We start from the raw sequence: 27,555 nt of genomic DNA on the forward strand, positions 1-27,555 counted from the left end.
TTCCTCCAAAATGCTGAACCACCCCGGCCCTTACCATTTCGGCCCGAAAGTTGTGATAATTCAAATTTTTACAATATTTGCCCCTACGCCCCTTTCAAAGGGATATGGGGGTCAGGATCCATCTAATGGCATGTATGTACATTCATTGTGGGGAAACTAGCCTATTCAAAAAATATAATATTTTCCTCCAAAATGCTAAACCACCCCGGCCCTTACCATTTTGGCCTGAAATTGGTGTTTATTCAAATTATCACAATATTTGCCCCTACGCCCCTTTCAAAGGGATATGGGGTCAGGATCATCTAATGGCATGTATGGACATTCATTTTGGGGAAACTAGCCTATTAAAAAAATATATATTTTCCTCCAAAATGCTGAACCACCCCGGACCTTCCAATTTCGGCCCGAAAGTTGTGATAATTCAAATTTTTACAATATTTGCCCCTACGCCCCTTTCAAAGGGATATGGGGGTCAGGATCCATCTAATGGCATGTATGTACATTCATTGTTGGGAAACTAGCCTATTCAAAAAATATAATATTTTCCTCCAAAATGCTGAACCACCCCGCCCTTACCATTTCGGCCTGAAATTGGTGTTTATTCAAATTATCACAATATTTGCCCCTACGCCCCTTTCAAAGGGATATGGGTGTCAGGATCCATCTAATGGCATGTATGTACATTCATTGTGGGGAAACTAGCCTATTAAAAAAATATATATTTTCCTCCAAAATCCTTAAACACCCCGGCCCTTACCATTTCGGCCTGAAATTGGTGTTTATTCAAATTATCACAATATTTGCCCCTACGCCCCTTTCAAAGGGATTAGGGGTCAGGATCCATCTAATGGCATGTATGGACATTCATTGTGGGGAAACTAACCTATTAAAAAAAAAATATTTTCCTCCAAAATGCTGAACCACCCCGGCCCTTACCATTTCGGCCCGAAAGTTGTGATAATTCAAATTTTTACAATATTTGCATCTTCGCCCCTTTCAAAGGGATATGGGGGTCAGGATCAACCTAATGGCATGTATGTACATTCATTGTGGGGAAACTAGCCTATTCACAAAATATAATATTTTCCTCCAAAATGCTAAACCACCCCGGCCCTTACCATTTTGGCCTGAAATTGGTGTTTATTCAAATTATCACAATATTTGCCCCTACGCCCCTTTCAAAGGGATATGGGGGTCAGGATCATCTAATGGCATGTATGGACATTCATTTTGGGGAAACTAGCCTATTAAAAAAAATATATATTTTCCTCCAAAATGCTGAACCACCCCGGACCTTCCAATTTCGGCCCGAAAGTTGTGATAATTCAAATTTTTACAATATTTGCCCCTACGCCCCTTTCAAAGGGATATGGGGGTCAGGATCCATCTAATGGCATGTATGTACATTATTGTGGGAAACTAGCCTATTCAAAAGATATAATATTTTCCTCCAAAATGCTGAACCACCCCGGCCCTTACCATTTCGGCCTGAAATTGGTGTTTATTCAAATTATCACAATATTTGCCCCTACGCCCCTTTCAAAGGGATATGGGTGTCAGGATCCATCTAATGGCATGTATGTACATTCATTGTGGGGAAACTAGCCTATTAAAAAAAATATATATTTTCCTCCAAAATCCTGAACCACCCGGCCCTTACCATTTCGGCCTGAAATTGGTGTTTATTCAAATTATCACAATATTTGCCCCTTCGCCCCTTTCAAAGGGATATGGGGGTCAAGATCCATCTAATGGCATGTATGTACATTCATTGTGGGGAAACTAGCCTATTCAAAAAATATAATATTTTCCTCCAAAATGCTGAACCACCCCGGCCCTTACCATTTCGGCCTGAAATTGGTGTTTATTCAAATTATCACAATATTTGCCCCTATGCCCCTTTCAAAGGGATATGGGGGTCAGGATCATCTAATGGCAAGAATGGACATTCATTGTGGGGAAACTAGCCTATTAAAAAAAAAATATTTTTCTCCAAAATGCTGAACCACCCCGGACCTTCTAATTTCGGCCCGAAAGTTGTGATAATTCAAATTTTTACAATATTTGCCCCTACGCCCCTTTCAAAGGGATATGGGGGTCAGGATCCATCTAATAGCATGTATGTACATTCATTGTGGGGAAACTAGCCTATTAAAAAAAAAATATATTTTCCTCCAAAATGCTGAACCACCCCGGCCCTTACCATTTCGGCCTGAAATTGGTGTTTATTCAAATTATCACAATATTTGCCCCTACGCCCCTTTCAAAGGGATATGGGGGTCAGGATAATCGAATGGCATGTATGGACATTCATTGTGGGGAAACTAGCCTATTAAAAAAAAAAAATATTTTCCTCCAAAATGCTGAACCACCCCAGACTTTCTAATTTCGGCCCGAAAGTTGTGATAATTCAAATTTTTACAATATTTGCCACTACGCCCCTTTCAAAGGGATATGGGGGTCAGGATCCATCTAATAGCATGTATGTACATTCATTGTGGGGAAACTAGCCTATTAAAAAAAATATATATTTTCCTCCAAAATGCTGAACCACCCCGGCCCTTACCATTTTGGCCTGAAATTGGTGTTTATTCAAATTATCACAATATTTGCCCCTACGCCCCTTTCAAAGGGATATGGGGGTCAGGATCATCTAATGGCATGTATGTACATACATTGTGGGGGTAACTAGCCTATTCACAAAATATAATTTTTTCCTTCAAAATGCTGAACCACCCCGGCCCTTACAATTTCGGCCTGAAAGTTGTGATAATTCAAATTTTTACAATATTTGCCACTACACCCCTTTCAAAGGGATATGGAGGTCAGAATCGATTTAATTGCATGTAGGTATAATCATTGTGGGGAAACTAGCCGATTAAAAAAAATATATATTTTCCTCCAAAATCCTTAAACACACCCCGGCCCTTACCATTTCGGCCTGAAATTGGTGTTTATTCAAATTATCACAATACTTGCCCCTACGCCCCTTTCAAAGGGATTAGGGGTCAGGATCCATCTAATGGCATGTATGGACATTCATTGTGGGGAAACTAACCTATTAAAAAAAAATAATATTTTCCTCCAAAATGCTGAACCACCCCGGCCCTTACCATTTCGGCCCGAAAGTTGTGATAATTCAAATTTTTACAATATTTGCCCCTACGCCCCTTTCAAAGGGATATGGGGGTCAGGATCCATCTAATGGCATGTATGTACATTCATTGTGGGGAAACTAGCCTATTCAAAAAATATAATATTTTCCTCCAAAATGCTAAACCACCCCGGCCCTTACCATTTTGGCCTGAAATTGGTGTTTATTCAAATTATCACAATATTTGCCCCTACGCCCCTTTCAAAGGGATATGGGGGTCAGGATCATCTAATGGCATGTATGGACATTCATTTTGGGGAAACTAGCCTATTAAAAAAAATATATTTTCCTCCAAAATGCTGAACCACCCCGGACCTTCCAATTTCGGCCCGAAAGTTGTGATAATTCAAATTTTTACAATATTTGCCCCTACGCCCCTTTCAAAGGGATATGGGGGTCAGGATCCATCTAATGGCATGTATGTACATTTATTGTTGGGAAACTAGCCTATTCAAAAGATATAATATTTTCCTCCAAAATGCCGAACCACCCCGGCCCTTACCATTTCGGCCTGAAATTGGTGTTTATTCAAATTATCACAATATTTGCCCCTACGCCCCTTTCAAAGGGATATGGGTGTCAGGATCCATCTAATGGCATGTATGTACATTCATTGTGGGGAAACTAGCCTATTAAAAAAAATATATATTTTCCTCCAAAATCCTGAACCACCCCGGCCCTTACCATTTCGGCCTGAAATTGGTGTTTATTCAAATTATCACAATATTTGCCCCTTCGCCCCTTTCAAAGGGATATGGGGGTCAAGATCCATCTAATGGCATGTATGTACATTCATTGTGGGGAAACTAGCCTATTCAAAAAATATAATATTTTCCTCCAAAATGCTGAACCACCCCGGCCCTTACCATTTCGGCCTGAAATTGGTGTTTATTCAAATTATCACAATATTTGCCCCTATGCCCCTTTCAAAGGGATATGGGGGTCAGGATCATCTAATGGCAAGAATGGACATTCATTGTGGGGAAACTAGCCTATTAAAAAAAAAAATATTTTTCTCCAAAATGCTGAACCACCCCGGACCTTCTAATTTCGGCCCGAAAGTTGTGATAATTCAAATTTTTACAATATTTGCCCCTACGCCCCTTTCAAAGGGATATGGGGGTCAGGATCCATCTAATAGCATGTATGTACATTCATTGTGGGGAAACTAGCCTATTAAAAAAAATATATATTTTCCTCCAAAATGCTGAACCACCCCGGCCCTTACCATTTCGGCCTGAAATTGGTGTTTATTCAAATTATCACAATATTTGCCCCTACGCCCCTTTCAAAGGGATATGGGGGTCAGGATCCATCTAATGGCATGTATGTACATTGATTGTGGGGAAACTAGCCTATTCACAAAATATAATTTTTTCCTTCAAAATGCTGAACCACCCCGGCCCTTACAATTTCGGCCCGAAAGTTGTGATAATTCAAATTTTTACAATATTTGCCACTACGCCCCTTTCAAAGGGATATGGGGGTCAGAATCGATTTAATTGCATGTAGGTACATTCATTGTGGGGAAACTAGCCTATTAAAAAAAATATATATTTTCCTCCAAAATCCTGAACCACCCCGGCCCTTCTAATTTCGGCCCGAAAGTTGTGATAATTCAAATTTTTACAATATTTGCCCCTACGCCCCTTTCAAAGGGATATGGGGGTCAGGATCCATCTAATGGCATGTATGTACATTCATTGTGGGGAAACTAGCCTATTAAAAAAAATATATATTTTCCTCCAAAATGCTGAACCACCCCGGCCCTTACAATTTCGGCCTGAAATTGGTGTTTATTCAAATTATCACAATATTTGCCCCTATGCCCCTTTCAAAGGGATATGGGGGTCAAGATCCATCTAATGGCATGTATGTACATTCATTGTGGGGAAACTAGCCTATTCAAAAGATATAATATTTTCCTCCAAAATGCTGAACCACCCCGGCCCTTACCATTTCGGCCTGAAATTGGTGTTTATTCAAATTATCACAATATTTGCCCCTACGCCCCTTTCAAAGGGATATGGGGGTCAGGATCCATCTAATGGCATGTATGTACATTGATTGTGGGGAAACTAGCCTATTCACAAAATATAATTTTTTCCTTCAAAATGCTGAACCACCCCGGCCCTTACAATTTCGGCCCGAAAGTTGTGATAATTCAAATTTTTACAATATTTGCCACTACGCCCCTTTCAAAGGGATATGGGGGTCAGAATCGATTTAATTGCATGTAGGTACATTCATTGTGGGGAAACTAGCCTATTAAAAAAAATATATATTTTCCTCCAAAATCCTGAACCACCCCGGCCCTTACCATTTCGGCCTGAAATTGGTGTTTATTCAAATTATCACAATATTTGCCCCTACGCCCCTTTCAAAGGGATATGGGGGTCAGGATCCATCTAATGGGATTTATGTACATTCATTGTGGGAAAACTAGCCTATTCAAAAAATATAATATTTTCCTCCAAAATGCTGAACCACCCCGGCCCTTACCATTTCGGCCTGAAATTGGTGTTTATTCAAATTATTACAATATTTGCCCCTACGCCCCTTTCAAAGGGATATGGGGGTCAGGATTCATCTAATGGCATGAATGTACATTCATTGTGGGGTAACTAGCCTAATCAAGAAATATAATTTTTTCCTTCAAAATGCTGAACCACCCCGGCCCTTACAATTTCGGCCCGAAAGTTGTGATAATTCAAATTTTTACAATGTTTGCCACTACGCCCCTTTCAAAGGGATATGGGGGTCAAGATCCATCTAATGGCATGTATGTACATTCATTGTGGGGAAACTAGCCTATTCAAAAGATATAATATTTTCCTCCAAAATGCTGAACCACCCCGGCCCTTACCATTTCGGCCTGAAATTGGTGTTTATTCAAATTATCACAATATTTGCCCCTACGCCCCTTTCAAAGGGATATGGGGGTCAGGATCCATCTAATGGCATGTATGTACATTGATTGTGGGGAAACTAGCCTATTCACAAAATATAATTTTTTCCTTCAAAATGCTGAACCACCCCGGCCCTTACAATTTCGGCCCGAAAGTTGTGATAATTCAAATTTTTACAATATTTGCCACTACGCCCCTTTCAAAGGGATATGGGGGTCAGAATCGATTTAATTGCATGTAGGTACATTCATTGTGGGGAAACTAGCCTATTAAAAAAAATATATATTTTCCTCCAAAATCCTGAACCACCCCGGCCCTTACCATTTCGGCCTGAAATTGGTGTTTATTCAAATTATCACAATATTTGCCCCTACGCCCCTTTCAAAGGGATATGGGGGTCAGGATCCATCTAATGGCATTTATGTACATTCATTGTGGGAAAACTAGCCTATTCAAAAAATATAATATTTTCCTCCAAAATGCTGAACCACCCCGGCCCTTACCATTTCGGCCTGAAATTGGTGTTTATTCAAATTATTACAATATTTGCCCCTACGCCCCTTTCAAAGGGATATGGGGGTCAGGATTCATCTAATGGCATGAATGTACATTCATTGTGGGGTAACTAGCCTAATCAAGAAATATAATTTTTTCCTTCAAAATGCTGAACCACCCCGGCCCTTACAATTTCGGCCCGAAAGTTGTGATAATTCAAATTTTTACAATGTTTGCCACTACGCCCCTTTCAAAGGGATATGGGGGTCAGAATCGATTTAATTACATGTAGGTACAATCATTGTGGGGAAACTAGCCTATTAAAAAAAATATATATTTTCCTCCAAAATCCTGAACCACCCCGGCCCTTACCATTTCGGCCTGAAATTGGTGTTTATTCAAATTATCACAATATTTGCCCCTACGCCCCTTTCAAAGGGATATGGGGGTCAGGATCATCTGATGGCATGTATGGATATTCATTGTGGGGAAACTAGCCTATTAAAAAAAATATATATTTTCCTCCAAAATGCTGAACCACCCCGGCCCTTACAATTTCGGCCTGAAATTGGTGTTTATTCAAATTATCACAATATTTGCCCCTACGCCCCTTTCAAAGGGATATGGGGGTCAAGATCCATCTAATGGCATGTATGTACATTCATTGTGGGGAAACTAGCCTATTCAAAAGATATAATATTTTCCTCCAAAATGCTGAACCACCCCGGCCCTTACCATTTCGGCCTGAAATTGGTGTTTATTCAAATTATCACAATATTTGCCCCTACGCCCCTTTCAAAGGGATATGGGGGTCAGGATCCATCTAATGGCATGTATGTACATTGATTGTGGGGAAACTAGCCTATTCACAAAATATAATTTTTTCCTTCAAAATGCTGAACCACCCCGGCCCTTACAATTTCGGCCCGAAAGTTGTGATAATTCAAATTTTTACAATATTTGCCACTACGCCCCTTTCAAAGGGATATGGGGGTCAGAATCGATATAATTGCATGTAGGTACATTCATTGTGGGGAAACTAGCCTATTAAAAAAAATATATATTTTCCTCCAAAATCCTGAACCACCCCGGCCCTTACCATTTCGGCCTGAAATTGGTGTTTATTCAAATTATCACAATATTTGCCCCTACGCCCCTTTCAAAGGGATATGGGGGTCAGGATCCATCTAATGGCATTTATGTACATTCATTGTGGGAAAACTAGCCTATTCAAAAAATATAATATTTTCCTCCAAAATGCTGAACCACCCCGGCCCTTACCATTTCGGCCTGAAATTGGTGTTTATTCAAATTATTACAATATTTGCCCCTACGCCCCTTTCAAAGGGATATGGGGGTCAGGATTCATCTAATGGCATGAATGTACATTCATTGTGGGGTAACTAGCCTAATCAAGAAATATAATTTTTTCCTTCAAAATGCTGAACCACCCCGGCCCTTACAATTTCGGCCCGAAAGTTGTGATAATTCAAATTTTTACAATGTTTGCCACTACGCCCCTTTCAAAGGGATATGGGGGTCAGAATCGATTTAATTACATGTAGGTACAATCATTGTGGGGAAACTAGCCTATTAAAAAAAAAATATATTTTCCTCCAAAATCCTGAACCACCCCGGCCCTTACCATTTCGGCCTGAAATTGGTGTTTATTCAAATTATCACAATATTTGCCCCTACGCCCCTTTCAAAGGGATATGGGGGTCAGGATCATCTGATGGCATGTATGGACATTCATTGTGGGGAAACTAACCTATTAAAAAAAAAAAATATTTTCCACCAAAATGCTGAACCACCCCGGACCTTCTAATTTCAGCCCTAAAGTTGTGATAATTCAAATTTTTACAATATTTGCCCCTACGCCCCTTTCAAAGGGATATGGGGGTCAGGATCCATCTAATGGCATTTATGTACATTCATTGTGGGGAAACTAGCCTATTCAAAAAATATAATATTTTCCTCCAAAATGCTGAACCACCCCGGCCCTTACCATTTCGGCCTGAAATTGGTGTTTATTCAAATTATCACCATTATTGCCCCTACGCCCCTTTCAAAGGGATATGGGGGTCAGGATTTATCTAATGGCATGAATGTACATTCATTGTGGGGTAACTAGCCTAATCAAGAAACATAATTTTTTCCTTCAAAATGCTGAACCCCCCCGGCCCTTACAATTTCGGCCCGAAAGTTGTGATAATTCAAATTTTTACAATGTTTGCCACTACGCCCCTTTCAAAGGGATATGGGGGTCAGAATCGATTTAATTGCATGTAGGTACAATCATTGTGGGGAAACTAGCCTATTAAAAAAAATATATATTTTCCTCCAAAATCCTGAACCACCCCGGCCCTTACCATTTCGGCCTGAAATTGGTGTTTATTCGAATTATCACAATATTTGCCCCTACGCCCCTTTCAAAGGGATATGGGGGTCAGGATTCATCTAATGGCATGTATGTACATTCATTGTGGGGTAACTAGCCTAATCAAAAAATATAATTTTTTCCTTCAAAATGCTGAACCACCCCGGCCCTTACAATTTCGGCGCGAAAGTTGTGATAATTCAAATTTTTACAATATTTGCCCCTACGCCCCTTTCAAAGGGATATGGGGGTCAGGATCCATCTAATGGCATTTATGTACATTCATTGTGGGGAAACTAGCCTATTCAAAAAATATAATATTTTCCTCCAAAATGCTGAACCACCCCGGCCCTTACCATTTCGGCCTGAAATTGGTGTTTATTCAAATTATCACAATATTTTGACTGCGCGCAGTCGAAAATGATGCCTCCGCCATAGAGCAATTTAAACAAGTTTGGAGTTTAAATCTCCAGTGGTTCTTGAGATATCATGATAACAATCTCAATGTATGGAATTTCATATGTTTACCTCTGTGACCCTTGACCTTTGACCTACATGCTCCAAAATCTAATCAGATCGTCTTCCTATGGTGATACATACTATCCTTAAGTTTGAAGTTTTTACATATCCAGTGGTTCTTGAGATATCATGATAACAATCTCAATGTATGGAATTTCATAAGTTGACCTCTATGACCCTTGACCTTTGACCTACGTGCTCCAAAATGTAATCAGATTGTTTTCCTATAGTGATACACACTATCACTAAGTTTGAAGTTTAAATCTCCAGTGGTTCTTGAGATATCATGATAACAATCTCAATGTATGGAATTTCATAAGTTGACCTCTGTGACCCTTGACCTTTGACATACGTGCTCCAAAATCTAATCAGATCGTCTTCCTATGGTGATACATACTATCCTTAAGTTTGAAGTTTAAATCTCAAATGGTTCTTGAGATATCGCGCTAACAAACTCAATACAAGGAATTTCATAAGTTGACCTCTGTGACCTGTGACCTTTGACCTACGTACTCCAAAATCTAATCAGATCGTATTCCTATGGTGATAAATACTATTCCCGAGTCTTAAGTTTAAATCTTAAATGGTTCTTGAGATATTGTGATAACGGTCAAACGGGACGGACGTACGGACGGACAACCCGAAAACATGATGCCTCCGGCACCACCTTCGGTGGCGGAGGCATAAAAATCGGGAAACCGATTTAAATCAGGTTTTTATCAGGCGTGGCTCTTTCAAAGAGCTCTGGAAATGATTACCCTAGCTTTAACTCTGGCAACCACTATCAGCGCACAGCACATTTCAAGGAATAATCTTACGAGGTACCCCTTTACTTCACCTGGGTGAAGTGTGGCAAATGTAGATAAACGTCTTGCCAAAGGACATTAATGTTTTGGAGGGATTCCAATCCTGTACCTTGTGGTTCGCAGTCCAGAGACTTATCCACTGGACCACAACACCTCCACAAGGATGAAAGCTCTAGATTTCTTACCTGTAGATCCCCCGAAGAAGTTAGACTGTGTCGCAGCTCCACTCGACGGCTGTGTCTGGCCAAACTGGAAGCCATTGTTTGAGGCTGGGGCTGGTGCTGAGGCACCTGTAAAAGGTACGAGATGTGGATTTGAATATTTAAGAAGTGGCATTATGCTATTAAAGACCAGTAATGGTCATGCGATTGCATTGTGAAAGAAACGTTGTGGAATCAGAAAAGGTTGATCATCTGCAGGTGTAATATATAAGTATTGGTGTGTACTGCAAGGTTCTGGAATCATCAACACAATAAGAAATTTGGCCCAGTCTTGGTAAAGTTACAAGCACTGTACACAGAAAGATGTATATGGGACTACGCGACACGTGCGTTATATCTATCAGGTCCAAATAGATACAATAATGTACCAAATATATCAATTAGTAGGCAGTTTCTCAGCAAAATTGGTATGATCACGTATTAGTCAACATATTCTTTCACATGATTGGTAATTAGAGCTTCCATTTCATTTTTTGAGAGGGGGGCGTTTCCAATACTGGTCTTTAGCTTTAAAGACGCATAGGAGTGGGCACCCACTAATCACCAGGATTAGCCTTCAGTTTTATGACCAACAGGCCTCGATCATGTAATGTAATTCCTTGCAATTCCTCTTTTGCTTAAGTCATATCATCTCACTTTTCCCTCACCCAAGACACTCCTAGACAGGCGCGTACGCAGGGGGGGGGGGGGGGGGGGTGTTTGGGGGGTTAAACCCTCCCTTTGGTATTTTTATGTGTGTAAACCCCCCTAAAAAAAACCTAAAACCCCCCCTTTGGATTTTTTTTTTTTTTAATTTTTTTTTAATTATAAAAAAAAAAAAAAAAAAAAAAAAAAAAAAAAATTACCTCCATGGCTGACCTAAGAAAGGTGACCTTACCCCCCCCCCCCAACGGAGCAAAATGTCAAATTTTCAAATTTCGAGACCAAAAAAAAAAAAGAAAAAAAAGTGTCCTCTTACTTGGTGGAAATACCATTGATTAGAGTACAAATCTGCACACAGCAATCCCGTTGGCCAGTCAAGAATTCCCCCTTTATCTCTCGGAGAATACTCGGTGAGGGCATAGCAAGCATTACATAAGGTTTAATGGTCATAAAACTCAAGGCTATCCCTGGTGATTGACAACACCTGTTATTGGGTAAACACCCTAACGGTGTCAAATTCCCCATGAGAGCTGACTACTGACTGTCTTTAAAGGGCCACTCTAACCAAAACCCCAAAAAGAAAAATAGACATGTAGAATAATTTTTGACGGAGATTCCGAACATGACAATGATTTTTCTTAGAAATCATCAATAATTATGGAATCTAGCTTTAAAAATGACGACTCAAAATGCTCAGGAAAAAAAAAAAAAAAAAAAAAAAATTAAAAATCCAGTTTCGGAGCTGTATTGCGCAATTATCGCATACGATGTCACTGCAGGAGACTTCTCGGTGAAAAGGAGCGTGATTTAGGCATTAAAATGTCTTTAAAAAAAGCAAACTATGATATCAATTGGGAAAAAAGACATTTTTACAAAAAATAATATGCACTTGATAATCCCAGTACGTTTCTGGCAAATTTGTATGAATTACAATGAGATTGTAAGATCCTTTGTTGTTGGAAAAATCGGACATTCCCGCAATGAGGTCAAATGTGTCATCAAGCCATGTGACCGTAATACCTTTTTACGAGGGGCGTAGCCAAGCAAGCGTGAGATCTGTGAAATACGGGTGGTTATTATCATTTTTTGGACAATTTAGAGATTTTCTGAAAAATCAGAGGCTGGAATATTAATAAGTAGAGGTGTATTCATGTTTTGAAAGGCTATGTTAGTTCAGTTAGAGTGGCCCTTTAAGTCCATAGTTTCCTTAAATTTTGCTCTAAAAAAGAAAATCATGTCCAAGAGAATTTATTGAAATATCTTCTAATCATGTGAGCCATGTTGTAAAGTCAAAGTCTGTACACAAACTAGACACATTATTAATAAAGGCAGGCTGTAACTCAGCAATATTTTTCTGAACAAATATAATTTTTCATGAAAGCCATACTAAAAGGGTAGAAAACAAAATAAACCAACAAAAAGGAAACACTTAATTTGTTTTCATCAAAATTATCAGTTAGAAGTACTTCATGCTCAACTCACCAAAACCAACAGGTTTCTGAGGTGTTGCTTGCCCTCCAAAGTTGAACCCTCCTGTAGCAGCAGGCTGTGTAGGGGCTTTAGGTTGAGAACTTCCAAACTGGAATGGTGATGCTGCAGCTGGTGGTGGTAGTTGACTCTGACTGCTTCCAAAGGGAGTAAGCGTTGCAGTGGGATTTCCAAAGGCTGGTTTCGGTGCAGACGTGGCACCAGGAGTGCTTCCAGCTCCAAACATACTTGTGTTGTTAGTGGCACCGAAGGCTGGCTTTTGTGGGGTGGCTTTGGCACCACCAAACATGGTGCTGGTGTTTGTGGGAGCACCACCAAGGGGTGTCTGGTTTTGTGCAGGTGTTGAACCAAATAGATTTGATCCGACAGCACTGGCTGGTTTGCTCGCACCAAAGGGTGTGGCCGGTGCAGAACTAAACAAGCTACTTGTAGATGATGTCGGTGTAGGAGTGCTGCCACCAAAGTTAAAAGCGGGAGGAGCTGCTGCAGTGGTCGCAGAAGATACTGACTGTCCAAATGTGAACCCTCCTGCTGCTGGCTGGCTGGTATTGGATCCAAAGGAAGGACCTCCTTGCCCTGGTCCATTTGCTCCTGCAGGTTTAGTAGCAGCTTGCTGGCCAAAGATGGGTGGGAATTGTGGTCCTCCACCTTGTTTAGCACTAGGTGCAGTGGTGTTAGGAGCAGGCGTAGAAGACATTTGTTTATTTACTGTTGAAGCTGGGGCAGATGTCTGTGCAGTAGCTTGAAATGGAGTTGCTAACCCACCTGGAACAGAAGACGTTTTGGTATTCCCAAATGAGAGTCCTCCAGCGGGGATTGAGGTAGAGCCTCCCAAAGTTTGTCCAAACTGGAATCCACCTGCTTGTGCCTGAGAGCTTGGTTTTCCTGGGGTTGTTCCAGCACTGCTCTGAACTCCGGAGGCTGCACCTGGACCACCAAAGGCGGGTGCAAATTGTGTTTTTATTGATGAGGTCGTGGTCAGAGTGGATGTAGCAGGAGCTGCTGTTGTTGAAAATCCTCCAAAAATGGGAGCAGCAGCACCACTAGCTGTAAACCCCCCACTGATAGGGGCAGAGAGGGTTCCAGGATGAGTTGTCTTCACAAGACCCCCAGCTCCAGCTCTCGATGTGGTGACCGCATTGTTATTAGTACTAAGTGACTGCACTTTAGCATCCACTTGAGTGCCTCCTAAAGCACTACTAAGACTCGTACCCAAGGGATTGGCACCTAACGTAAACGATGGCAGAGTCGCTTGAATCTTTAACAGACCATTCCCGATAGAAGGTGCACTTGGCAACTTGAAACCTAGAGCGGTCTCTCCAGACTTCTGTGGAGTAGTTCCTACCGATGCTGCTGCTGAAGCACTGGATGACAAGTTCAGTTGTGCTGCAGCAGGATTTCCAAACTTGACAGTCTTCTCTGAGCTTGTAGCTGTAAGCTTCTGCTTGTCACTACTTGACAAAAGAGGGTTGTCACTTGTCTTCTGTACGGATGTCGAGGGAATACCAAGAGCAGGGGTTCCTCCAGAAGACGTAGTGGCCGTTGAAGACAGAACCGAAGGTGCTACACTTGTAGTGGAAGCCGTAGACTTGGGAAGGGATCCTATAGAGAATGTCGTCAGAGGGTTAGAGGCTGTTGTCGTTGTTACTGCTGCTCCTGTAAACAAGGCATTTGTCTTTGGAGCTGAGACAGTAGAATCACCATCTGAGAAACAGAAGGAAACCAAAATAAGATTTGTAAAAACTTAACTTTGAAAAAATGCGGAATCTGGGCTTCATAGAGCAATAATTCACAATCTAATCATTGAATTTACTCTTTATATTATAAAAACTGTCACAGGGTATACCAGCAATATTGCAGTCATTCTCTTGAAGAAGAAGGACAAAAAAAGGAGACATGGCTCCCCATAACTTTTTGTCCTGTATGCTTAAATTTGAAGAAATGCAAAGCTCTTATTAAACAGTACTAATAAAGGCATTTCAATTCGACAAACAAATAAGAAATGTACAAAGTGTTTGTGATATTATTCTTTGACTTTCAGAGCATGAACGACAATACCAACAATTCTTGCCAGGAGTAAAAATGTAGGTAACATTCACAAAACTTGGTATACGATGCAGATTATTCACAGTTCGTATTTGTTTTTAGAAATTGGGCAAAAGTAATTGAGGCTTCAGAGGATAGAGCAATTAATATCTAATCGTCCTGGTTAACATGACAGGGAGAACAGTATGAATACCGATGAGGCTACCCTGGGTAAACAAGACATATTATTATTATTATTATTATTATTACTTTTCAAGTAATTTCCCCAAACTATCATCCTCCCTAAGAACCCGAAATGATTAAATATAGATTTTGCAACAATGACCCATTTTATGAAATTGATGACACCTGAAAGATTAGCACCTTTGTGTTTCCGTATCAAAATTACAAAAATAAAACAAATAACTGAAACCTGACCGTTACAATGATTTTGGCTAGTCTTTCTTTCTGAGGTGTAACCTTTTGAAATATTAATTTTGCAACAATGACCCATTTCATGAAATTGATGACACCTGAAAGATTAGCACCTTTGTGTTTCCGTATCGAAATTACAAAAATAAAACAGATAACTGAAACCTGACAATTACAATGATTTTGGCTAATCTTTCTTCCTGAGGTGTAACCTTTTGGGCAAGTAATATTAAAGAGGAAATTGAGTTCTGGTCATGCGATTGCATTGTGAAAGAAACGATGTGGAATAGACCAGAAAAGGTTGATCATCTAGCATATAAGAATTTGTGTGTATTGCAAGGTTCTGGAATCATCAAAATGATAAGAAATTTTGGCCAAGTCTTGGTAAAGTTACAAACACTGTACACAGAAAGATGTATGGGACTACACGAACAGGTGGCGTAAAAATCCTACCCCGGAGTTTTACGATGTTACATGATATATTTCGAATATGAAGGCATTTGAAGAGCCATGCTTTTCAGGGAACATGTCTTATCTGATGTTCTTTCACACTTGCATAATAAGAATGATAACGCTCACAAATTATTTTTCACCTCTTCCCAGAACTCAACTTTCTCTTTAAGAAACTACTTCTCTGTCGAAGTCTGGCATTTACCTTTTGAGGTGCCTTCCTCTGTCTCCTGCATGAGCATCTCTTTGAGGTAACTTCCTCTCTGCCTTGCCTGAGCTCTGTCTTCCTTGTTATCAGCAGCAGTGTAGTCACCTGGTGTGTCTACTCTCTGTCAAAGATAACAACACAAACACAATATCTGACAGGGTACTCTCATGCATGCTTATCCCAACTGTCTTGGCAACTCTGTCAAGTGCACACATGTTTTGCAAATTCTTGTCTGGGAAATTCTTTAAAAACAGCAAAGGACCACTTTGATGGCCCGATATATCCATATAATGCCAATCTGCAAAAATAATGCCGCAAGCATACTTTACAGCCAAGGTGAAATATGCAATTATTACAGAAAACATCATCAAAGTGTTTTTATTCTCCTCAAAATTTAACATTTTCAGAAACAAAGTTTTATAACCCCAATGAGAATGTAATGAATCAAATTTCAGATTTATCGATTGGTCGGAACATGTTTAAGAATCATCAGAGAAATTTAGGAGTAAACTATTTAGTTGATGGTAGCCAGTTAGAATTTGTCTATGACTCAAGACAACGTCCAGTTGTTGTATACATTCTATCACTATGACGACATGGCTAATACTTCGTAAACTAGACGAGGTACACGTTTCATTTGCCGATAGTCAGTTTATGTCTCCATGGTTACGGCAACGATATCATCCTCTGTCTATCAAATGGAGGAAACAATTCCAAGGTAAAAGTGACCACGAACTTGGAATTGACCAAACGACATTGGTCAATCGGATGCCAGCATGCCAGGAGATTTGGTCAAGGAGATACAAATGTGAACAACATCCAAGAACTTACCGGAGCAAATGAAGTCCTCTTGGGAGTGAACAGTTTCCCCTTCAGACTCGATTTCTGAGGCGTTGTTCCTGCTTCCTTACAGGGTGACCCTGCTGCTGGTAGTCCAGTGTTCTTCTCCAGGTAGAGGGCTCTACCGCCAGATCTAATCGATGAAAATCCTGGGGTTCTTGGTTGATTGGCGCTTGTCCTCTTGGAGGGGCTCTGGAGACCAGGAGATTGCTGGGATGCCTGAGGATGGGCCTTCTTCTTGATGGGTGATACACCCTCCTCCTCTTCTACCTCTATTGATGATGTATCCATTCTTCTCTTTAATGTACTCTATATCATAAAGAGTTGGAGGAATAGAATTGAGCAAGTAGCTTTGATACGGCAAGAATGTCTCTGACTACTATGTGCACATGAAAAGGGCTCCTTTTTTTTTAATGTGTGCCAACAATTGTTCCTCTCCTGAAAAACTATAACAAAACTGATGCTGTAAACTGTAGGGATATATCACCAGGGTGTTCATCCTGAATAAAAAGTGTACCACAAGACTTATAACTATCCCCTATTTGTAAGTACATATATTTTTTTGTTTTACTTCCAAGTACCGTCTTTGCCGGCGATAAGGCCGCAGCGACGCATAGGCCGCACCCCCAAATTTGACATTTCAAAGAGGGAAGAAACAAATTTTATTTTTAAAATAATCGTAATTTTCTTGTAGAACACTTTTTTTTCTTCTACAAACTGGTACCAAATTCATCAATATTCTTATAAATTACAGGAAGTTTACCTAAAAAATGATCGCAGGCAGATTTGGTAACCGATATATACCCCTACCATGATGTAAGGTGTAATGCGAAATTGCATGAAATGGATACAAAGATCAGAAAATAGACTTGGTGCATGGTGCGACTAAGGCTGGATGCGCAATTGCGTTCGCGGCAGCTCCGTAACGGTCCCTTCTTTTACTTTTTAGCGATGCATTGGCATTAGATCAAGATCAAGATCTATCGGCAGATGTTGTTTTTTGAAGTTTATTATCGTCTTCATGCCAACAATGCAAGATAAAATTGTCAGTAAGATGTGTGGAAATGTCCTGTACCATAGTGGTATAGTTATTGCAGTCCTGTACATGTATGTACAAATTTATGCTGTTTTTTCATGGTTTCGACTTGCAATGCAAGATAATATTATCGATAAGATGTGTGGAAATGTCCTGTACCATAGTGGTATAGTTATTGCAGTCCTATACATGTATGTACAAATTTATGCTGTTTTTTCATGGTTTCGACTTGCAATGCAAGATAATATTGTCGATAAGATGTGTGGAAATGTCCTGTACCATAGTGGTATAGTTATTGCAGTCCCATATGTACAAATTTATGCTGTTTTTTCATGGTTTTGACTTGTGATTTTTTACTCTTGCGTCGCAAAGGCCACACCCTGATTTTTGATATTTTCTCTTCCAAAAATACTGCGGCCTTTACGCCGGCAAATACAGTAATAAAACAATTAATACAAAAAAACTCTCTTCCCTTCAAATTAGGAGCGTAGGTGAACTTCAAATAGTAGATACTATTCTTTATTCTATGCTATTCATGTTGAGACACAGAGATGGTCAAAAACCACTACAAAGTAGCATTTTGAGGACTCAAAGTAACCTATATCTGTCTATAAGACGCACTCCCGACTTTTAATTTTTTCTGTTGAAAAAAAAGTGAGCCTTATACACAGAGATTTACGGTGTGGTAAAACCGGTCACTCAAAGATTTTTACTTTTTTGAGGCACTTCAAGACCATTTTTGAAATACAATTTTTTTAGGGCTTCAAAATTACACCATATCACAGGGCCATACATCTTATATTTAACATTGTTAAAAGTAATACAAAGTTTTGGGAAATTGTGAAAATTGGCTGAATAGTGATTCTTTACAATTTTGATATATAATGCCGCTTTGGATGGACAATAAGCAATTAAAAAGTTAGCCCCTAAAACACTTCTGTTTTCGAGAAAAATTGAATATAAAAATTTACCGGTGCTCCCGGTAAATTTGGATAAATTTCAAATAGCGCCTACGGCCATACAATGGTAGCTGTGACCCTTAAAATCTCAGAATATGTAGTTGTGATAAATAACTTCCAAACAGAAATAGCAAATTGGTCGATTTTAGTCAAGAAACATTGTTTTATAGTTAAATTAATATATTGACCTTGAGAGGGAGCTATACAATATGAAAGTTTATTATTTACACTTTCATCACTCGATTTCAACCATGAAAATGATCACTGAATATCGTAGGATCGCATATGCTTCCAATATGTTCATTTGAACCAAATTCATCACCCCATATCAAAACTTTGTATTACCTTTAAACGATGCCTTTAATAGGAGATAACATGACTTCCATTATCACCTTTAATACACCTTACCTGGGATTTCCTAGATGAACTGAAGGAGCTGACAATTGGGTTTCTAGGTGTGGGTGATGTGATTCCGTATCTTGAAGGCCAGAAGACTCTGTCCGTATGTTTACGCCTAGGCATAGGATCTAAATCCATATCGATATCACTTCTTGCAACGTCTTTTCCATAGGTGCTTTCCAATTTTCTACGAGTGCAGGAAAGTAAAAAAGACATGCAGATTAACTTTGTTGAGAAATTGTAATTTCACAACAATTGTACCCCAAGCTTTAAAATATCTACCGGTACATTTAAAAATAGAATAATCGCTCAATTTCACAGTTTGTTAAATCTTCCAACATCTATCTGCATGTAAATAGAGAGTAGGATTGTAAATGAAATTAAAGGATGCAAAGACTCTTGTGGCTACTGAAAAATTTGCCACAGGTTCAGAGCACTTACTTCTAAAGTGCAAATATCTACAGTGTAGTTGCTCTTATTTTTGCAATACATACCGGTATACAGATAGAAAATTATTTACTTCCTGATAGCCTACACTTTTTGATGTTCTATTTTGTGCCTGGCCCTCATTACAAATTTTACATGATTTTAGCGTTTTTTTTAATAATTCTTTTTTTATTTTATTTAGAATTCTGCCAATGAATCTTAATGGACAAGTAGAAAAGATCTTTATTCGTTTTTCATTACATTGAATATAAATTGTACTTAGTGTGCACATAAATACACATCAATGAATCAACATTGTCTTTGTAGACTGAACACACTGTGTAAATTACCTCCTCTTTGATTCACTTCTGACATCAGAGGGCGCTATTGGACTACCGGACTCAGTATTAGCGTCCTGCGCTGTCCTCTTCTGCCTCAGTTTGATAGCCATAATGACCTTATCTGCACTGCTAGCTTTCTGCTTATCATTCTCTGATGCTAGTTTTCTAAACCTGCCAGAGAAGAAAAAAATATATGATTCATTAATTTAAAAAAACTGACAATTCAAACATCTATGGATGAATTTAGATGAAAACCCACTGTCTTGACTCTTGATGTAGGCTTGAAAAAAAATCAGAACTTTTGGGTCTAATAATAATAATAATAGCTCGTTCTTATATAGCGCTTTTCAGGACCGGAGGCCCTCACAAAGCGCTTTACAGATAAGTATATTATTACCCTGGTCATTGGATTCAGGCTTACCCACACACAATGTATGCACATTCTCCACTCCCTGGGGAGCATTCCAGCCAGGCGTCATTTTTACATGCGCACACTTGCTAATCTAACCACATTAGCTTTCACATCCTACCGGGTACCCATTTAACACCTGGGTGGAGAGTGGCAAATGTAGATCAGTGTCTTGCCAAAGCACATTAGTGCAGTCTAGTTGAAAATTGATCTTTCCTAATCTCTCATTCTTCATTAAAAGTGAAGTTGTAATGTATTAAGATTTCATCGAGCTGTCTTCAGGCAAGCACTGTTGTCTAACTTGGTATAAATACCGTACCCCCCCCCCCCCCCCTCCTTGAAGAACATTTCTCATTGAAAATTGAAACATAAGATAGGGAACCTGAAATTAGTGAAGACTATTTCGCTTGTGAACAGAGCAGTCTTATTTATAATACAAGTTGGACTAGTCAGGCTTGTCCAGATCAATAATCTAACAAAAGGTATCTCTCAAAGTTTTATTTTGTCTCCAAAGATTCTTGGAAAAAATATCAAGAAAGAGTCCATTTCTGTTGCTATGGGGCAAAACTGGACCAATGCTTTGTTAAACATTGACCCAAAGTAAATGTCTTGCCCAAATATTCACCATTGTACATTTCATTTCAAGTTCAGTTATTTATGGGGCTAATGTACATGGGAAACCGTTTTGCCACATCAAGTGTGAACGTGTCATTGACTCATTATGTCTTACATGATCATCATCATTATCATCCCATGATACAAGGAGAGGTAGATCCTGTAATCCTCGGTCACTTCTTCAGGGTTGGTTATGTTCTGAAGTAAACTAATTTGCACATGAGCAAACGTACATACATGTACGTAATCTTCGCAATCATGTACATGTACCTCAATAAACCTAATGTACATGTACCTAAATAAACCTAATGTACTACTAGTACTTACAGAGGACTGGCCGGACGGTCTGGGAATAGACTGGCGATCTTGACCATGACTGGACTCTGTACCCTGGGTAGACCTCTCCTGTGTCTAGGACTGGACAGTCCTCCATCTTTCAGCCAGCTGACCGAAGGAAGCAGACCGGGGGAGGCCACCAGGTCAGGTTGGTGGGTTGGGTAGTGCATGCTAGGATGAAGCAAAGAATCCTGGCCCGAGTTGAAGCGTAGCATCGTCGAGCTCAAATCCAATTCGGGACTGGAGAAGAAAGAAAATATAGAGTCAACCAATGAGTAATCATCTACATGTGTCTCAGTGTACATGTAAAAAAGGTGATAATCTAGAGTTCAAAATTTCAAATTGATGGAATTGTAAGAATAAATAAAGTATACTTGATCTTGCAGTATTGTCATAACTTAAACAGGCAAGTTTTTCCCCCTGAATATTGCTGATGATGTTCGCATAGATACGTGCACCTCTGCAACATGTACTAGAGACACACATCATCATCAAATACATGTACATCCCAATCACAATTGCTCACATGACTATGAGACCTTCTTCTTCTTCTTCCAGTTAAGTACAGACCGCCATTGGCGTATTATCGTACTTGGATTATCGTACAGGAGTTGATAGATCATTACCACAATATACATTTCATACAAATAAATCAACTTGTGACTCATGACACAAGTTTTAAATCCATACCCGACAGTTATTATTAAATTCAATCTACCGGTAGACAACATTGCAGAATCTGATAAGCCAAAGGTACATCTAGACCTTTACTTAAAGAGTCTTTCTGATTGATTTAAACCAGAAATGTTAACAAGCAAAAAAAAACTTTAAAAAAATAAAAAACAAGCAAACAAAGTAAAAAACAAAACATAAATCTGAAGGGTAAAAGTAAGAAAATTACTTAAATGCCCACTGCACTACTGGTAGCTACTTGCGCCCTCTATATAACAAACAATGCCTAATCGGTGACCATTGGTCCCCCATGATCCTCTTTGTCTATATGTTAACTGAGAGCCGAGTTGATGAGATAACCACCTGTCCAGTGACCTTGCAGAGCGGTCTAATCCCTCCTGTAAACTACGGCAGATAAGCTTTAAAGAGAGAAAGGCCACGAGAGAGGACATGAACATGAAGTCATGATGAAAGTTAAACCAGTCCAGAGGCCAGTAGGCGGGCAGACTCGCAGAGATAAAGAATGATTTAAACATGGCTTTGGCATTCTACTAATTATTATTAAAGTATAATTACCTGTCTATTGATTTGTTAGGGGGGTAGATAGGTGACAATGGGAGTCTCGAGAATGAGAGTTTATTATCAAAATTGTATCCAGTAGAAAAATTGAATCCTTCAGACTTGTCAGTGGCTGGTCGTGGACTCCATGTTGAAAAATTTGCAGCAGTGGAATTTTTCAGAGGAACCCAACTTTGGCTTTGTTGTGGACTTTTTCCATGAAATTCACTCGACTCTACAACATTCCCAAACCTTCTTGGCTTCAGAGTTGATCTCACAAAATTATTGATGTTTTCTTTTCCTCTCTCTTTGATGCTGTCTGTAAGCTTTGGTTGATAAGTTGGCGAAGATGGTTTGGCTGTTGTCCGACGAGTTGTGGCCTCCTCTTCCGGTCTAGGCGGCCAGAACTTCGGGGCAGCCGCGGACAAAGACTGCACGTGGGCCAGAGCTCGCGAGACACCAGCCGGATTTTGTGACAAGTGAAAAGCAATGAATGAACCGATCGTTAAAATAAGGAATACAGTCAAAGTAAAAGGCAAAACAAATAGAGAAAGACATAAAATTACTAATAATGAAGCTGCTATTCCAATGATCACACGCATCTTTGCAATAAATGAACGTTTCTTCCTCGTCTTATATTTCGAAGTTCAAATTTCATCATTTTTCCGCTGCAGACGGAAGTGCACCAACGTTGAATAAAAGGTTCTGTACATATATCAAACATGAGAAAAAGGAAAGAAAATTAAAAGTGCTAACAATAATGGGTTCAAACATTTTTTTCAATTCAATTCAATTCAATTCAATTCATTTATTTTTCCTCTCTCAATTGTTCATATTTACAATGATGGTACATTTTAACATATTGTCATATTAATATACATATAGATCAATTTGAACAATACAATACAATAAATACATTAAAAAAAATAAACATCAAATTGAAAGGGAAGGAGGGCCGACTAAAATATAGCAGAGCTTGTAGGGTGTAGGCCCTCCTGTAAAAGTAAATGTTTGACATTTTCTGCATCAATCTTAATAATTCATTATGTTTTGAGAAGAAATTTATGTAGATCTCAGGGAAAGGGGCAAATAAACCCCTTATTATCTTTTTTTTTTTTCATCGAGGCCGGGCACACCATCAGTGAAAGTTCTGGCCGAGGTGCGAATATAGAATAATTATTTATTCATTATTTACATACTGTAGTACTGTTGTAGATATATGATATGCCAACGTGCACCATTGTCATCATCGTCATCATCATCATCATCATCATCATCATCATCATCATCATCATCATCATCATCATCATCTTCAGTTGCGTATACTGATATTTCAATGCCCGGGGCAAGCAATGAAATTGTGCCTCCCCCCCCCCCCCCTCCCCGAAATCTATTTACAAACTGTACAAGCGATCGAGAGTACTACTTCGTCATCGAAATGCATGCTGCACGATCGCGAATTCAAGAATTTTCAGACACTGCCCGCCTTTCCAAGATTCATTCTTATTTTTGATTTTGCGAGCGAACGATCGAAGCGATCTAGCAAAAAATTAAAAAATCTTTTATTTAAAACTTAACATTATCATCACAATTTACTAGCTTTAATAATTTCATCATGACCAATTGTCATGTGATTTTTTTTATTTTTTAGTGAGGGTAGCCTCATCAGTATATAGGCCTACTGTTCTTCCTGAGGGCCCTGCGATTACCATTACCCCTAGCCAGGTGCCCCTTTATACCTGGGTGGAGAATGTCAAATTTGTTGATCAATGTATTGCCGGAAGGACGTTAGTCTAGTTAGTGCCTGGCCATTTAGTGCATTACATGGGACACTGTATTATTAGGGGGGGGGTGGGGTGGATGCCGTGTGACGTTTACAGAATATAAAAATATACACTGTCGTGAGAGGTTCTGGTTCCAATAGTTCTACATTGATGTCCATCGTTATAGCCAGTACCTCGAAAAAGAAAGCAGGTATATTATTTTGATTTATATCTTCTTCTTATTTTGTGTTTATTTATTTTTATTAACAATTTTTTTTTTTTAATCTAGCAATTTTATAACAATTTAAAATTATCAAAAAGATTATTTACCCAAAATTAAATTCCCAAATAGTACTCCCAACGTCGAAGTTCAATTTACTTAACTCACTGCAACATGAGTATTGCGTTAATTTTTGCTAGCTGACAGTACTTTTTGCAAAATAGTGTGTTTGATTTTCTATTATGTGACACACTTTTAACCAATAAAAAACAATACACTTTTAATGCAGGATATAACAAATACCAGGTCAGTTACGTGATCTGAAGAAAAAAAACACACGAAACAAACCACGGAAGGATATCACCTGCTCTGTCCTTCAACGATAAAAAGCTTAGGCAGAATGTCGACGGGAAATAATAATGGTGGAAATTACGGATGGGTAAAAACTAAAAAGGGTTTATTACTCACAAACTAATGATTTTGTTTTACACGGCGCTGCGTCGTCATATCCATGCCTGGTCATATCAATCATCTATCGATCATAAAATAAGGTAAAACATTGCTTTCAAGTTAGGCCTATACTTTCTTCGGATTTAATTGTCAACTTTCTTCCCATCCAAGTTGGCTCAAAGCAATGATTTTACTCTAATACGCACAAACAATTAAAAAAATAAAAATAATCATACCCTTGTAAATCTGTAAACTTTTGGGGTGTGTTTTTTTGTAATTCAAGAATGAAAGTTGGACTGGTTGAATTAGGGCCTTTCTTGAATATTTAAGACGTAAACTTTAATCATGAAACAAAACAAATCAATTTTTACATACTTCAACAATTAAAAAGTAGATAAAGGCATATTATATAAAAATAATTTAGTTTGGTAACTGTACTAACCTTAATAAATAACAAGTGTCTGGAAACGTATTTCCGAATAGTATCCCAAATAATTTGCGAAACTACCACCACCCGAATCAGAATGATAGACGATGTTTTAAACATTACACTAGGCTATAAGGCTGATATTATTTGCACTATGGTGGTTAAGGCCATTAAAAAATATACATGTTTAGCGTCCCCGCCCGCTTCCTTTTTGGGGGCCGCCTCCTATTTTTTTTTCTTTTCTTGAAATGTTTTTTTTTTTTTTTTTTTTCAAGAAAAAAAACATGAAAAACACTGCTAAAATGGATTTATTCTGATTAATAAAAAAAATTAAAAAAAAAAATGTCGGCGGCCATCTTGAAAAATAGCCCGACTGTCAGGGAAAATGTACCGAGCGGCCATTTTGAAAAAAAAGAAAGAAAAAAAAAAAAAAGGGCCTCCTCCTTCCTATTTTTCGAAAAAAACAGGACGCTAAACATGTTTTTTTTTTATTTGGCTTAATGAAAGTTTTTCATAAGTCTAACTGATTACCAATTTGCCCTTTCATCTTTCAACGATCAGATAATGATATTTTATCAGTATATCGAACGTCACTGAGTACACCAAAGCCGGTAAATAGAGCGGTTTACTAGCATATTAAATTTTATGAATACTTTTTTCTTCGACAAAGTTTGTTTTGGACGACCTGAAAGCTTTACCGAGACTTTCCCGACAAAGCAACAATTAATATATGCACACTGGATTCCGAGTATTGAAAGTATATTCATTTTTAACTTGTCACTAGGTCCCTATAGGAAAGAAACGTCTATCAATTTGAATATGTTAATAAGCCGGTCTACAGTGTTTTTAACCTGTTTATTGTAGTTACTACACAGCCGAGATTTATAGAGTGAGGGAGGGTAAGCGAATGTGAGACATATTGAAAGATCGAAAGCTTTTTCCGTAGTGGTTCATGGACATATACGATGAATTACAAAATATTATTTGTAACCCCTCTTTATTATGACCTTTACGGGGAGGGGGGGGGGGTTGGGTAGCTTCGGCCTTCTCTCACCCCCCCCCCCCCAGCCCTTTAAAGAATTAAAGCCATGCCGTATCATTTGCGATATTTTAGCACAATGACAATCATTTTAACCCCAAATAGATTAAACTTAAGCCACCGAGTCAAAGCCGGGGCGCTGATTTTACTGGTAGATTTTTTTTTTTTTGAGGGGGGGGGGGGGGGGCATCCGAGATGGGTAATCTAAAAAGACCGACAACTTAAGAGACTGACAAAACAAAGATAAAATACATAGAAAATAGGATATAGAAAATAAAACAGTTAATTCAACATGTTCATAGGTACAACAGTCCACACGACCAACAGACCATGAGACCGTTAAAACAGAGAAAACAATTATATTCATCATGGAAGATAAACACTATCGGTCTCTAAAAACATCGGCCTATTAAAACATCTACGAATGTTGTCAGAATGAGTGTCGGTCTCATTGGCTGTAGCCCAGAAATATATACTAGGTTAATGAAATGAAAGATAATAATCAAGCAATTAAGGTAGAAGGGAATGTGGGGGGGGGGCTTGGGGTCGTAACTATGATCGTCTTTAAATTTCACGTTCGCTTTCCCCACCTCACGCTCACTTTCTCTCTTTCTCTTTCCCCTTTTTTCTATTCGGGGGAGAGGGGGCACTTTCTACCATGCCACCCCCTTGTGGGACTACGCCACTGTGGTTATCAATACGTGATTGACTTCAGAACATTCAACTGTCACGATGAGGTTAACCGGAAAGAGAGAGTGGGCGTATTTGTTAACCGTTTTCACGTCGAGGAAGGACGGTTTCTTCATAGGCGAAGGTAAAGGGATTTATGAAAAAGGGTTTGAATCCCCATTCAAAATAATGGATGTATACCAAAAGACAGAAATAAGGGAGTTAAATGCAACTATACATATAAACTGATGTGAAGATAATGGTCCCTCAGACAACATAACAGCTCGTGACTTTTAGGCAAGTATTTTGTGATCTCCCTCGAACAATATCCATAACATCATGCATATAAAAGGATTAAAGATCGCTAGCTTTAAACTCGTGTTGAGCAGCAAAATCAAGGCTTGCACTTTGGAAAATCCCAAAATAACCTCAAACTCAGTTCACTCCGACTAGGTACACCCGTCTTCTAGTGGCGGAAGGGGGGGGGGGGGGGAAGTCAAGTGTCAACAACCTGCCCGTACCCCTTTTGAAACCCAATAAGCATAAGGCTTAAATGTGGGGGGAGGGAGGGATGCCACGTCAAATATTTTCAGAATTGTGCCCCGACCCTCTATTTACAAAGTCCTACATCCGCCCTTGCCATTTCATGACAGTATATTGCTCATCG

General features: G+C 39.1%; 1 protein-coding gene across 1 annotated transcript; it reads right to left on the minus strand.

Annotated features, from left to right (window-relative positions):
* Positions 1-10,224: 10,224 nt before the first annotated feature.
* LOC763219 (nuclear envelope pore membrane protein POM 121C) lies at positions 10,225-23,019 on the minus strand. The gene is made up of 8 exons (XM_030986858.1): positions 22,339-23,019; positions 21,082-21,330; positions 19,740-19,901; positions 18,973-19,150; positions 16,561-16,878; positions 15,727-15,850; positions 12,609-14,318; positions 10,225-10,553 (listed from the first exon to the last, which is right to left on the minus strand). The coding sequence occupies exons 1-8, from the start codon at positions 22,920-22,922 to the stop codon at positions 10,396-10,398; spliced, it is 3,483 nt and encodes a 1,160-aa protein (XP_030842718.1). The 5' UTR covers positions 22,923-23,019; the 3' UTR covers positions 10,225-10,395.
* Positions 23,020-27,555: the final 4,536 nt, after the last annotated feature.

This window comes from Strongylocentrotus purpuratus, unplaced genomic scaffold (assembly GCF_000002235.5).
Source record: "Strongylocentrotus purpuratus isolate Spur 01 unplaced genomic scaffold, Spur_5.0 spur5_scaffold_16, whole genome shotgun sequence".
Classification (NCBI taxonomy): domain Eukaryota; kingdom Metazoa; phylum Echinodermata; class Echinoidea; order Camarodonta; family Strongylocentrotidae; genus Strongylocentrotus; species Strongylocentrotus purpuratus.